General features: G+C 34.6%; 1 protein-coding gene across 1 annotated transcript in view; it reads right to left on the bottom strand.

Moving 5' to 3' along the window:
* The window catches only part of LOC145683901 (uncharacterized), a 90892-nt gene extending 74786 nt beyond the window's left edge, over positions 1–16106 (bottom strand). The window contains exon 1 of the mRNA XM_081755557.1: positions 14152–16106. Coding sequence (XP_081611683.1) covers positions 14152–15272 — 1121 coding nt within the window. The 5' untranslated portion in view covers positions 15273–16106. The remainder of the gene's footprint in view (positions 1–14151) is intronic.
* Between the last annotated feature and the right edge of the window lie 201 nt (positions 16107–16307).

Raw genomic sequence — 16307 nt, 5'->3', positions numbered from 1 at the left:
ATAGTGAAATAATACATTACATACACAACAATATTGAGATTAACATATGATGTTCATTGGACAACACGCTCTAAACCAGAGAGGTTCATCTCAGAATGGAGAAATGTTTCGTGCGTCATCTACTCACAATTTTACTTGCATAAAGACTGGATTCAGTGCTATTAACTGTTGTCAGTGCCGAGAAAAGTTACGTGTAAATTGGGTTGCATCTGTCCAGGCGTTCTCACAACTGCAAATTACTGGACCCCAAGTTATGGAATTAGAGCACTTAGGGTGGAGAGACTTTTGTTGTTGGGTGTACTTAGATTTTCCTAACACGAGTAACAGTATCTGCTATTGATCTAAAATATTCCAAGTAATTTTTCCTCTTTCTCTTTCTTTCCTTCTTTCCTTTTATTTCTTACTCCCGAATTTTGCGCCACCTTACTTCGGTAGCCAGGGTCGTTGCGCCGCTCACCGGCACCATGACACTGCACTGATCAATACCTACCTGCAACACTTTTCTCTGTTCACATGAATCGTAACTGGGCTGTCGTAATAACTTTGACTAACACTGTATACAGATCCACATGTACGTCCTTTCAACACAAAGCAGGTGGTGTCCACTGAATACTTTTAATCTAATAAGCATTTTTATATTTCTCATGCCTTTCACGCTATATCTCAGGCTTTTTTGATGTGAGGCTTTTTGACCCCAAGCACCAGAAGTATCAAAAGAAGCCAAATCCATTTTTTAGTGGAAATAACTTCCTCCAAAATGATTAACAAAATTCGTGATATCAGTGTTTTATCCAGGCATCTTAGGAGGAGAAAATTTCCCTCCCAAAGTTGTAGAATTCCGCCCCCCCCCCAATTTTTTAAAAAGATATTTTAGGTATAGCCATATATCATATATATATTTCCGGTTCTAAATTTAACGTGGAATTTACGTTTTTTCCAATTTGAGAGTTTTGAGTCTATGTCCTTTTCCATATTCCACATGGTACCATTATTATATTTCCACTTCCTTTGACATTTCAAGAAAACACTGCAAAATTCTCTGCAAAATTTGCTTTCATCTGAGAGAATGAACACTCAATATGTATCAGCACGAAGCAACGACAGAAAAAAAAATCAGTGTGTTGATTAAGTTTTACTGTGATGTATTTGTGCTTTTTGGGGTGAAATGCTTGTAGTGTTATATTTCTTTATAATAGAGTTATTAGAAGTATCCGAAATTTAGTCGACTAGAACGTTGGTGATAATATGTCATGTTTAAAGACGAAAAAACTCACTAGTTGCTTTTGCTACTAGACAATTTAGTTTATGAAAAGGTTAAGAACCTTCTAGATTAGTCTTAATATTTTAATAATTGAATAAATATGAATCTTTATCTGATCAAAATATTATTAGTAATAATTCTTGTATATGGAGAAGCTTTATATTTCAATAGTTAGAAATTAATGTGTAGTAGTGAAGAACAAAGATACTGTTCTCTGAAAGTATATAGACAGTTTCCTTGCACACAATATATAAAGGTATGGGTTGCATAAGGTACCCAATTACTTTCAACATTTTTAATGGGTTCCCACCCTAGAACTTCAGATTTCCCTCCAAAACCGAGGGGACTGGATAAAACACTGCATGATATGGTTTTGAGCGATCGACAAATCAAAGTGTACAAAATAGTTGAGGCCACGGGCATATCAGAAGGTACAGTGTATTCGATTTTGCATGAAAAATTGAGTTTGAAAAAATCTCAGAAAGATGGATGCCGCGTTTGCTCTCAGTGGAGAATAAACACAATCGTGTGATCTATTCGGAGGCTAGTTTCCAGCATTGTCGTCGCAATTCCAACGAGTTTCTGCGTCGATGCATAACAGTGGACGACATGGAAACAAAAGAATAGTTGAAACAGTCAACAGTGGGTTTTTAGAGGTGATCTAGCTTCGAAGAAGGCGAAGACGGTAAAATCAGCCAGGCAGGTGATAGCCACAGTTTTTTTTTTTTTTTTGAGGGGGGGAATAATCTACATTGATTTGGTAAAAGGACAAAAGTTAAAAGAGAGTATTATGCGTCATTATCGCATCGGTTGGTGATCAAAAAGAAACCAAGAAGGAGAAATCAAGAAGAAACGTTCTCATTTAGCAAAGAAAAAATCTCTTCCATCAAGACAAGTTTTGATGGAGAAAATTACGGAATTAAAATTAGAATTATTACAACATCCATCGTATTCAATAGATTTGGTCCCAGTGACTGTTTCATTTCCAAACTTGAAAAGAATGCTCGGTGGGAAACGATTTAAGTCGAACGAGGAGGTCATCGCCCAAGCAGATACCTATTTTGAGGAACTTTCGAAATCCTAATTTTTTGGACGGCTTAAAAAGTTGGAGAAACCCTGGGAAAAATGTGTCGAACTAAAAGGAAATAATGTTGAAAATAAAAAAAAGAAATCTACTCAAAATTATTTTTTAAAAATCTTTTTCGAAGGGCTTATTGGACGACCGTCGTAAATGAAATTTTGAGATTATCATGTACTTCCCCCCATCATTGCCAAAACAAATTCAATAGATTGTTAAACTCGATTATTAAATAAAGAAATAATGCAATGGAAATTGCTTGTAGCTATGTCGTGGTTAACGTACGTGCCTTCGGCTTGGAAGACTCAGGTTCGATTCACCTCCCACGTTAAACTGTAGGTCCATGTCTCATATAGGAGGAGACATGGCGCTGGGAAGGAACATTAAACCAAATTAATTAAGACTTAAACAACTGCGAGGAAGGAAAATCAAAAATCATTTGAATAAAATATTTCTTCACGGTTGACTTGCCTTTCCAATAACTGAGAATCGGATTTTCTTGCTAAACAAAGGAGGAATCGGTAGTACTGCACAGTGTAGTAATACTTGACTCAGAGATGTAATTTAGTACAATCCATAAAAAACATTGACGTAAGACGTTTAACAAAGTCGCTTATAAAAAAAACAAAAGAAAACTGTGGGAAGTTTAAAGGATTTTATAGAATGCCGGAAGGGAAAAGCAATTAACTTGTTCTAGTGATCCTTCAACATGTTATTTAAGGAGAAGAAGCTGAAACAAGGAAATGGGGATCTCCAATCCATAAAATGGCTTATTTGGTGATGTATGGCATGAGGAGGGGTAGTAGGAGGAAAAAATAAAGGTGAAATGACGCACCGGAGAAACACATTAGGAAGAAATATACAAAATAGAACAAGTAAATAGTATTTAAAGTTTATTAGATTACGATACGACGACACTTCATATATAAAGGAAGAAAGAAAGAAATTGAAATTAGCATACTGAAACTATAAACCAAGAAGAGTAGTAATTCACTTGCATACAATGAAGAAATTGTAGCCTCTAAGTTTAAAGCTCTCTTTTGTTTCAAATAATCTTCCAAGGTTCTAACAAGAAAGTTTTTTCGCGCCACATGCTCTATTATGGTGTTTCTCAAACTTTTCTCAATTGGGGACCACTTTTATTACTCATAATGTTCTACAGATCGCTCTACTCTTGTTCCCTTCGAACTTTTATTGTAGACCTATATTCGGTTTTAAGCAAATATCAATATACTTATATCTTCAAAATAGTGTTAATTAAAATACTCTTAGTTTTATATATGAATAAGTTTTATTAAAGAACAAAATTGAAGACTATCAAAAAATTTTATAATAATATATCTATAAAAGCTATTATAATTTGTATTATTTTCACCTTATTACTCTAGCTAAAATCTATACCTACTCGAGAACTTCAATTATGGTGTGTGCAATGCAATTGACTTTTATTTTATTTTGTTTATTGATTTTTGACTAATTTTCAGTCTAAGAGGTCACAAAGACAGAACTCAAGAACCACAGTTTGAGAAACGCTGCTCTATTACTTCTAAAAGCAAGAGCACATGACAGAATTATTAGATGTTAGAAGAATAGTCCCAATATTAAAAAAAAAAAAAAAAATGAAGTTCCACGAGTTCGGAATTTTAACATCATATTATATTCTTGGCCCATGTTAATACGAAGATAATAGTGTTGGACTCAAAACTGTATAATATTTATTAGTGTAGGAAAAAGTTCAAAGATATTATATATATATATATATATATATATATATATATATATATATATATATATATATATATATATATATATATATATCGGGTGTTCTAAAATGAGAGGACGGAAAGTAGAGCGCTATTCTTCAGGTCAAAGTAAAGAGAAAATGCCACATAATGGTATATCCTCTGGGGCCTCCTTCAGGTGCTATGAAAAAGAAAAATGAAATTAAATTAAATCTTTAAGTTTAACGTCCCACGGGTATGCCAGTTAGGCTAAAGGAGACGGTGATAATGAGAAATGAGTGAAATGGTGAAATGAAGAAAGTGGGAAGAAACGGGAGAACCCCGAGAAAACCCACGAACACGGTGTTTGTCCACCACAAAGTCCACACGGCGTGAGCTGGGATCGAACCATAAACCCCAAGCACCGGACGTGAAAGCTCTACCATTGAGCCACGGCGCCTCCCTATGAAAAAGAAAGTTTCATTATGTGGCAACGTCGGAAATTCACTTGGAATCATTAGCATTGCTCTACGAATCCATCAACCAGTTACATCGATTGTTACGAAATATATGTAAGTGGCGCTAGTATCAACATCTATCAACTTTGGCTATCAACTGGAAAGAATCGATGCAACTTTTTGATGCATTAGTAGATCTGCTCTGTGACTTTTTATATCTGCAATGTTGCCACTTAGTACAAATCCCGCATCCAGACGAGAACTCAAAGGAATACAATTATATATATATATATATATATATATATATATATATATATATATATATATATATATATATATATATATATATATATATATATATATATATATATATATAATCGTTGCCAATGTGTGTGTAATGCCAATCTGTGTGCATTTTGTGTGTAATTTGGCACAATTAGAAATTTTGATCATTGATGACTTTTACGAAGTTCCTTTCACTGAAATATTCATTACTTCCACCATTTTTTTTCTGAAAATCGCCTTCTAAAAACTACGAGCTCCAACACCTGACTCCAGGCCAGCGCAATAAAACCACAGAAAAATAACAAGTTACTTATTATTATTGTTAATCTCTTGTTATTTTCTCTACAGTATGATAAAACCTATCTTGCTTCCTTGGTACCTCACTTCTTGTTTTTCAGAGGCGGGTGTCATGACATCCCCAAACAAAGACGCTTTGTTCAAGCAAGCAATGTGAATGAATGTTGACCCTCAATGTTGGCCAAAACATGAGGTGAAGATGGTAAGAAGTCTTGTCTTCTCACCACTTGTGAAGAAAATGCCATTTTGCAAACAGATGAACGACGGAGTGGCCGATGTCCAATTAAAAACATTAAGTACGTTGAAAGCAATGGCGCAGACTTTCCAAGATTTATGTGGGTGCATATCAATGGCGGGTCATATTAGCCTATATGTTTTCAGGGAAGTCTCGATGTTTGATTTACTTTAAGTTAAAATATTTTATGAACATTGTCATAAAGGCCTGTGCTGTGAGAAAGTAAAATATATCGATACTATAAGGATAAATTGGGGCTGCCCTAGCTCAGTCGGTAACACGACTGATTTAAACGCAAGAGAAACTGGTTCAAACCCGGGTTCAAGCTAAAAATCTTGTGGGTGCGTGAGTGCCAGAGCCCTGGAGCATCCACGTAGTCGGCGCGCATGGTTGAAAGTAAAATGAAAGTGACAATGGGCGGGAAGGTTACGGTTTTACAACAACAACAATAATAATAATAATAATAATAATAATAATAATAATAATAATAGTAAATCAAGCGCTGAATCCCTGAACAATGGCTGGTCAATGTACACTCATGTCAAAAATGATTGTCGCATATCTATAAAGGTTGTGTTGTGCGAATATAATTGGATAATAAACTCGCAAGGTACTTCTAGTACTGTTTCTATTTGTATAATCGGGAAATGTATATTTGTGCTAAATTTCATAGAAAAAAAATATAAATACGAAAATTAGAATGAGTACATCAAAATGTTGCTAAATGGACAAGAAAAGTTTTTTTTCGTTATATTGTTCTTATTTACAGATCTTTTGACATGAAATTTACCACATACATGTCTCTGCCGATTATACAAATAGTAAGAGTGTTAGATGTACCCTGCGATATCATTATCCAAATATATTCGCACAACAAGCCTGTTATAGATATGCGACAATCATTTTGGACATGAGTGTACGTATAGGTGTGTACGTCATTAGACATAATATACATATAGATAGGTACTTATGTATTGTGTAATGTTGTGTGCACTGTCTTCCAGCTTGTGTGTAAAATTGTGCAATTTGGACGGAAGATGTGTGTAATTTTGGTTGCCGTGTCATAGTGCTCTGCAACCCGTGCTTGTCAGTTTTAGAACACTACTTATACAAATCAAATAACTCACTGTGCAGAACAAACGATGCGTGTGGATGTAAATCCTCGTGTGTAGCTTTTGAGAAAATCGACAATAACAAATTTGTTTGTAAACATAAAAATTGATATTGTATGGCAACCATGCCATCAACTAAGTTGAAATTGATAGAAAGCGTACCGTCATTAAGCTTTTCATGATGACATTAGAAAGAAGAGTCCATAATATGATTAATGGGATATATCTATAAACAAAAATTACAAGTAGGTATATGATTAACTTATATATATTTCAATTTTGTTTACTTGTAATATTGCCCAAAACGTAAACATACTGTAATCGATAGATCATATAGAGCTTGACTAAACGACATGCTTGGGAGGTAAAATTCTCATACATAATTTTCGAGAAAAACGATAAAGATGATTTTTTATGGCCCTAAAAATAATTATAATTCGTACTGAATAATAACTGTTTGTTATCATGGCGTGTCTATATATTTATGTACTGTATATGTTTAGAAAAATTACTGTTAAATACCAGGTTGTATCTATTGCTTATCTTCTGGCAGTGACACATATACTTCTAACCAAGGGCGGATCCAGGGGGGGCTATAGGGGCTATAGCCCCCCCTTGACCCTCAGGTATACACTGGATAAAATGGACTTCAATCCTATTTTACACTGGATAATGCAGCAAACTATGGTTTAGCCCCTCCCTTGATCATATCCTGGATCCGCCACTGCTACTAACCATTAGCGGATCTAGAAGATAAAAACTGGGGGGGAGGGAGAGCCAGAATCCAGATTATGATAGGTATATCATGAGTTTACTTTAGCTTCCAAAAATATATAAATAAAAGTTTAAATTAGTTTTGTTATTTAACTCCTTCAGTGTGGGTGGCGAGTTAACTAGTGTCTTCAAAACGCACCTGCTGTGCGGGTGGCGTATATATACGCTTTCATTTTGCTTTGCCTATTTTGTATTGCGCATGGCGAATATACTTGCCCATAGTATGAGCAATGTTATTCCCGACAATATTTAGCGAGTTTGCGCTCACCTAGGAACCCCAAGAGACCACTCAGAAAAATTGGGCTTGATCTTTTGAGGCATTCCCAAATTTTGTGTAACCTAACCAGATGATGATGATGATGATGAAGATGATAACCATAAATACGACAATGGCAAGTCATAGTAGCTAATTAAAAGCAACAAAGATCATTATGCCGAAAATTTCATTGTGATTGCTTGAGAGGTTCAAAAGTTATTAAAAGGTAACAAATTCCAAAGTTCTCAAAAAAACTACACTTTTTACAGCGGTTCGCATCTGAAAATTACGCACTGAAGGGGTTAAAAAACTAGGGGTCCTAGAACCCCGGTTCTAGGCTAGATTCACCTTTAAGGTTCCAACAGTGACATTCATACTCCTAGCAATGACGCATATACTACTTGTAAATGTTGTATCTCTTGATTCTAAAAATAAACACATAAATAAATAATACTCCTACTTTTCACGTGTTATTACAAACAAAATGAAATAGTTATATGCAGAATAAATAAATAAATATTTTATAAATTAAAATAAAACGGTTAAGGAGCATTGATTCACTTGTCACCTAACAATAACTTGTAACAATCCATCCCCATTCTTGATAATATGAAACAACGTAGCTTATATGAGCATTTATAAGTCAAGACTGAATGAATAATGATTTTTTTTTATTTATGTTTTACAATTCTCATGAATAAACAAATAAACATAGAAAGACTCCTGTAGTTTCTGGGTTATATGGGCTGTTAAGAAGTAGAATATGTTTCTCTTTTGATTTGACTGTTGTGTACATATTTCCTCAGGAGGTACAACGAATGCAATTTGTAGATTCGCTGATATAAGCTGAATAACAGTTGTTATCTTGAATCTGATGACAGTTAGTCATCATTCGTATGTCATAACGTGAAACTCTTTTTTTCTAACGCTTTTTTAAAAATTCGTGTCTTATGTCCAATAAAACACTTTCATTTGGTCATTTCTTATCTTGAACTCTGTGGAACCTATAATGACCAGTTAAGACCAATTTCACTTATTTACTCACTTACGCATCAATTATTTGTTCATTAGACTATATATTTAACACAACAGATATAGAGCATAATGACAGTGCAGTGATATCTATTTATGTTTTTTTATGAATTACGTAGTTAATATTTGTGTTAACCTGGCGTAGTTAAAAAGTTAGTGCTTCTGCCTCGAAAATCGAGAGGTCCCTGGTTTGAACCCCGCGGCCGGCTATCCTGCCTAGTAGTTTTTCTAGTTTTTTCTAGTAGTTTTCCTCTGTCCCAGTAGATCAAAGCGGGTAAGGTGTATTTAAGATGTAATATCTGCCTGAATTCCTTCCTTAATTCCGTTTCGTGTATCGTTGTTAATTACTTCCAGTGAAGAAAGGTTTTACAGCTATAATTATACTTTGTTAATAAGTAAATAAATAATTAATTAAATAATCTGTTTTTTGACCATAATTGATAATACAGTAGATTTCGAATAGAATCTACATATAAGATATACAACACCGCAGATGAAAACAAAAATCTGAAGCTCAGTTACTGTAAACACTTGTCTTACAATATAATGGCTTTCGCTAATTTCTTCAAATATAAATATTGTCAATATTTCATGGACAGTAGTTATTGTTTTAATTTACAGAAAAAAAATGTTTTGTGGAAATAAGAACACGAACATGACATTGATACATTGAACAATTCAATCCCTTTAATGACAATGCTGAGGAGGGGGAAGAGTGGACTGAGCCCTCAGGTTAGAACATCTATATAGAATATATGAATCTATGTAGGTATTCAATGTTTTACTATATGAGTAGTCAGTTTAATTGTTTAAAGCATTTATGTCTTTACTTAGACATTTTTCTATAATATATTTACTTCTGGGATTGTTAAGATCCCTTAGGTTCAGCAGTGGATATGAAATTCTGGAACTAAAGGAACGGTCATTACTAGATAATCTGATCGGGCTACATCTTCGTGTAATAATTCTATTAATAATTTTTAGCCCCTTTCTTTTTCCTTTCTCATATATATATTTATGACAAACTAATTTTAAGAAAATTGGATCAATTTCTGTTGCATATTGTGCTTTTCTACTCCCTGATATCTTCTGTTAAGATATTCTGATGTAACAAGTCACAAACTGTCAAAAAGATAATTACTGCAGTAGTTACACTAAAATAAATATGTTTATAGCAATAAAGTCTTACATTGTTGGCGATGTTTTTGATACTCGTAGATACTTATTTATTAAGCTATTTGGTATAAGAAAATGCGTAATAATATTGATGGAAATATTATCAAATATAGATGAAATAAAGATTTTTCTTTGTTTGAAATATCAGCTACAGATACAAAAGACCACTTTATCTTTCCTATTATCCCTCAACAAGGAAAAGAAAATCATCCTAAACATTAAGTTGTACATTGATAATTATTCAAGGATTCATTTAAACTAATTATAAACACTTATTGATATTGTATCAAATGAATAGATTATGATACCACATAAAGAGAACACAAACTGCATTAAAAATCGTAATGATGCACTAAAATGCATCACTTTATAACTTCTCTGGGAAAAAAGATATTTTGCATTTTCTTTCATTGGGCTCTCTCGTTGCTAAATGGTTACCGCTATACGTCTATGTTGTGAGAGAGCTGAGTTCGTTTCAAGAATGTCCAATGGTGTTTAGATCTCATATTAAGCTGTAAATCCAGTTTCATGTAGTCTTAGTACTGAAGAGTGCATGGTGTGTTCGTTTAAAGTAATCTTAAAATATAAATTTGAAACTGAACGGGAAAACTCTTATTCTCTACAACAAAATCATGTCTGAATGTTTTGCCTGCAACCTAGCTCATTTACATAACGTAACAAGGCAGGACCATTAAACCGATAGAAGAGTGATAGAGTGGCCACTTTGTTTTTCTTTTGTTAGAACGGTATAGTAAAACTAAAAATCTGAAATGTTAAAATTAGGGATACCACGTTACATATACAAAATCTGAGTAATATTTTCTCTGAAAGAAACTCACTTGTACATGTCACATCAAAGTACAATAAAACTCACTTACACTGTATTAGATATGTAAGGCATAATAAAGAATTAATTTCCTTGTTTTATACTTACAAAAAATACATATGTTCAAGAGGAAAACAGTGCATTAGTAACTCACAGTGCTTTCCAAGGATCCGGTTCAGATGGTAAGGTAGACAAAACCCCTCGGGAAATATGAGTATATATAAAGAATTTCATCTGGGAATTCCAACATACAAATCACCAAAGATTTTAGATGAGATTATTGTGCAGAAGATATTGTTATTTAATACGGGGTTTGGTTTGGTAGATTTCGTTAAAAATAATTAAGGAAAAATTTGGTATGAGAAACATCTCTCATTCATAATGAGAAGAGCTAAAAAGGAAGAAATGTTTCAGAGGAAAATAATGTCATTTATTCCACTACCTCTTCGGTATCTTTAGTTTCCATTTTTCTATTCATTTCAAAATATTATTCCGTTTATAATGTATCCAACCGGCCACTTTATGAAGTCCAAAGTAGAGATTTTAGTTTATTCCATATAGGTTTCTAGTTCTGCGTCCCATGTTCTATTCCAAAGGCAAAGTTTATTCCATATAGGTTTCTAGTTCTGCGTCCCATGTTCTATTCCAAAGGCAAAGTTTATTCCATATAGGTTTCTAGTTCTGCGTCCCATGTTCTATTCCAAAGGCAAAGTTTATTCCATATAGGTTTCTAGTTCTGCGTCCCATGTTCTATTCCAAAGGCAAAGTTTATTCCATATAGGTTTCTAGTTCTGCGTCCCATGTTCTATTCCAAAGGCAAAGTTTATTCCATATAGGTTTCTAGTTCTGCGTCCCATGTTCTATTCCAAAGGCAAAGTTTATTCCATATAGGTTTCTAGTTCTGCGTCCCATGTTCTATTCCAAAGGCAAAGTTTATTCCATATAGGTTTCTAGTTCTGCGTCCCATGTTCTATTCCAAAGGCAAAGTTTATTCCATATAGGTTTCTAGTTCTGCGTCCCATGTTCTATTCCAAAGGCAAAAACGAGGTTATACATATAGATGGAAATTTATATAATGGCCGGATGTAGGAGATGCATGAAGCACCCTCCTCCTTTGTTATGAGTATACACCATCTAAAGTGAGAACCTAGCAGTGAAAACAGCAATATTTTCATAAAGATTATGTACGATACAAGTATGCATCACATTCCAAGTATTTATAATTAAAGAAATTCCTGATTTAAAGCAGCCAGCTAATTATAAACTGAAAATTATACCGATATAAAGCGACCGTGGCTCAGTTGGTAAAGTGTTGGCTTTGCATTTGGAAAGTTGTGGGTTCGATTCCAGAGACCAGACACTGAACATTTTCAGGGCAATTCCTCATTCACACCACAGATGCCTAAACGCATTAAAAAAAATTCAAATTCAAATTCAAAAATTTAATTCAAATGTAGTTATTGGTGCACCCCGTCACAAAATTCTGGATTTTATATATATACCATCTCTTATAGAATAAACTAAAATCTCTACTTTGGAATTCATGAATGGCCGGTTGGATTAATGTTGTTTAATGTATAATCAGCGCATTGGATAAAACTACTCTCATTTTTGCATTTGTAGGCTGGAGTTATATACTTCTCAATTTAAGTTCCGCAGGTCACCAGTATGGAGATTGAGTACAACCTACAATAGGTTAATAAAATACACAATGGATTTGGATATTAATAGTAACAGCGTAAGTCAATTCAAGGCAGTTCTTTGTGATGTAATAAGAAACAATTGTAGACGAAAGAACATCAATGATATTACAATTAAATTATAACTATAAGTGTATTATAATATGAATGTATGAATGTGTTATAGTTGCTTAATACATGTAACGGACACTGTAATTGGGTTATGTAGCCTGTTGTGTCTAGAAATAAATAAATAAAAATAAATAAATAAATAAATATTCCACAATGCTGTATCCAAGTGTTTCAAGTAGCCAAGTGTTTAGTACGATTGTGTTTGATAAAATGACTTTGGACTTGATTTTCGATGGCAATTCGAAGTCCGTAACTTGAAAGGCATAAACGTCAGAAATGAAACTGAGTATATTAGTGTAGGGCAATAGTCTGAAGCAGAGAAAATAAATAAACAAGTAATTAATTGAACGGAATGAAGTCTTGAAAGTGAATGCCGATGCAGTACCTGCGTCAGAGTCTCGGATTGTTTTCCTATTATTAATCTTGTACTATGTGTTTGAAGAGGAACATGTCATAGAAGTAAGGGATAATTAGACAATTTCGTGAAGCAAAAGAGAATAGAATTTTCAAAATGAATGTTATTTCTGTAACCTCCTGTATAGATTTCAATGATATTGTTGAAATTATTCAAAGTTCACTTTGTGTTTATTGTTAACTTTTATATGGGAAAACAAAATTAATACCGGTATATTCTACACATATGCTAATTTTTCCGAGTTCGAAACCCGGAACCGGTCATTCCTGTTAAGATTTTTCGAGCATATTACCTTAATTCTACTAGAAAAATTCTGAAATTACTTTAAGATAACGTTGTAGGCCTTATCAACTTCCTTCTTACGTTTCACTATTTTTTGTTTTCATTGTAAAATAGCTTAAAAGCCGCGGTTGAAAACTTGTAAATGAGTACATAAATTTAAAAAAAAAGAAAGAAAGAAGTAAGGTTTTAGCTATGCTCATCCCACATTTTTTGAATTTTAAAGATTAACTTAAAGAAATACGCCAGATAGTAATTCTATCGATGAACTACTAGTTGTTTACTAAACAATATAAATAGTGAAGAAATTTGAGTAGCTACAATTATGACGCCATAAACTTAGCATCCAGACTTTTCTAAAAAATCTGGATGCTAACTTCATGACGTCATAATTGTATTATTAGGTGTTAGAGATAGTTATTAGTTTATTTAATAGTATTTTCACGATGTTATTTGGTTCCTCTCTAAGTTGTTTATATTCTTTATTTATGCAAAATTCTATGCACTTTGGTTATATACCGTATTAAGATGCTATGCTATATAAGTACACGTAGCATAACATAAAAGGCATCATGTACACTGTATACACCAATAACTTCTAAGAGAGGGGGGAAGGGGACGGACGCCTATAATTTGAACCCTAGGCATTTCAAATTTGAGCGTCTACTTTTGCGAACCTTTTAGTACTTAAAAAAAAAAATCATAATACATAGTAGAATTAATTAATTCAGAAACACGCATTCTATTAGTTGTCATATTTTGAACTGTGTATCCTGCTAAACATAACAAAAACAATGGTTCACACGAAAATTTGAAATGGTCATTCGTCATATGACACAGTTTCACTGCTAATGTTGGCTTTTTAATGCAGCAAAAATATTTTGTGCTTATTGTGACGTATACATATTATAATTTTGTATCATTATATTAAAAATATATTTAAATTTTTAAAAGTATTTTCAAATCATAAAAAAGCACCTTTAAAAGAACACGAGGGGTCTTGAGTTCGAACATCGTTACATTTATAAAGCAGTCAGCTGGAAACTCTCCAACCAAGAAAAAAATGCTTGCTAAAGTAATTCAAAGATATGTATGATGAAGTATATGTTCATCTAAATTTCCTTTAATAACTCACCTGTGATCCCTGAGATGGTCCTGTCTCCTGAAGGCCTTCCCACATATGTCACATGAGTAAGGTCTCTCATCTGTATGAGTCCTCTCGTGGATCAACAGGTTGTACGATTTTGTAAATTGACGATTGCAGAATTTACAGATAAACTGTTTCTTAGGACGAGATGCACGACCAGGACCTCGTAACAGTAACCGCCTTTGATAGTTCATTGGCACTCCTAGCATAGTACTTGTGTACATAGCATTCATTAACAGTGGATACGTATCGCTATTTAGCACAGGGAAAGTAAATTGCACCGGTAATGACGTAGAAGTCGTATTATTATTGTTGTTATTGTTATTATTATTACTATGAGTCACATTTGTCATTGTCTGTATTGCACTAGTTACACTATTATTGTTATCTATCGCCATATCTAAAGCCTTTTCAGAGTTTTCGATAATTGTTGAGGAACTGTCTGCTGAAGAAGGCGAAGAGGTGGATGAAGCGGGGTTCGAAGACGTGACCTCCGAAGATGAGCTCACGGATACAGACATTGGTGATAATGTATTTAGTTGATTGCGAGCCATATTTTCGGCTAAACGGATAAAATCAAAAGTACCTCTTGATGCTAGCATTTCTGTTAATTGTTTATTCAAATCGGTAACACTGGTGGGATTACTGATTGCCGAATTTGTGCAATTGTTTACAGAGTTTCCTGTAGAAGAATTGGCTGCTGCTCTATTAGATGATAATCTTTGAAGAGCTAAATAAGATTCTAGGGCTTGTAGGTTAAGAGCAGCAGCTGCGGTGGGAATTCGGGAAGATACCGGAAGTGTCATTCCGGAAGTTGACGGAAGCATGGCAGCAGCAATTGAAGTCATTGCAGCCGCTGATGATGTGATGGTGTTATTTTGCTGGTGATGAAAAGGAAACATCATTGCGCTCTGTAACGACAACACGTTCTGTAGTGAGCAGAGACCTTCCAAAGCTTTGGCGGCTGCTGCAGCCTGGGATTCCGCGTCCAGTACCTTGTCCACGCCGTCCAAGATATCGGGCTTTCGGCAGTTGGAGGAAACCGTTTCTGATGATGAAGACCTACTGTCCACCACCTCCCCCCGTTGGCCATTGTTGTCCTGTGGCATTCCACACAAACACTCACACAAAACTAACACTAACACATCACCAGGAAGAAAATAGTCATTATTTCTTAAAGTGTTAACAGTCACTTGATATTATTACACTTCACTAGAAATTAATTTGCGTTACCGTTCGCGATTCCTAATCCTAAAACCAACCCTTTCGCAAATCTTTTCCTTCGTTCATACTTCTTTTCACAAGAGTAACGTAAACGTCCCAAAGGAAGAAAAGATGGGGGTGTTCCCCACCCCCTGTCAACACGTTACGTTGAAGAAGAAAAAAATATTTATAAGGAATAAGAATGCCGACTGCTTGTAGCATCCACAAGGCCTGACCATGCGGCAGTTTCCCCTTTCATTGGCGGCAGACGGGAATACACACTGCTTCTCATAAACACACTCTCAACACCGGACACTACTGCCACCTGTTGACGGCTAAAGAACACATGATGATCCAACGAGTGGAGAACAATAACATCAACAACACGGAACAAGGTTCTGCGGGGGTGTAGAATCAGAGCAACAATACGCGTATATGTTTGAGCGTGGGGGTGAAGAAAAAAATGATCTAGAAACTTTTTGTTTGTGTAAGAAAGAAAAATGAATGTGTTTAAGTTGCGTTGTATATTTCGGGTAAAAGAAGGCAAGGAGAAGGTTCTCTTGTAGAAACGAGAGCGACTGGGTGCCTGCGGGACAAAAATACGAAATCTTCTCCATGGTTCTCACGGTTTACTTTGGTGAACGGGTTCTCCTTCCCCCCACCCACTCAGCGTAGTACAATAACGCAAAAGTTAATGGTGTACACTGTACAGTATCTTTGGTAACCGTGAGAAGTGAAATCTCTTTCAGTCTGTTAAGTCATGAGGCTCAGTGCATGCACAACACAGCTTCTCATACGCATGGGTCTTGGATATGTGGTTCTTTTTTCCCCCTTCAGCAATACAGGATGATCAAGAAGAAAAAATGTTAATATATGTGTGACACCTAACATATACATAAATGATGCATGTTGTCGAAAGAAAGGAAGAGTAAGCATAATCA

This window comes from Thermobia domestica, chromosome 4 (genome assembly GCF_964235325.1).
Source record: "Thermobia domestica chromosome 4, izTheDome1.hap1.1, whole genome shotgun sequence".
NCBI lineage: Eukaryota > Metazoa > Arthropoda > Insecta > Zygentoma > Lepismatidae > Thermobia > Thermobia domestica.
Note: the sequence above shows the minus strand (reverse complement) of the source record. Positions and strands in the feature narration are given on the sequence as shown.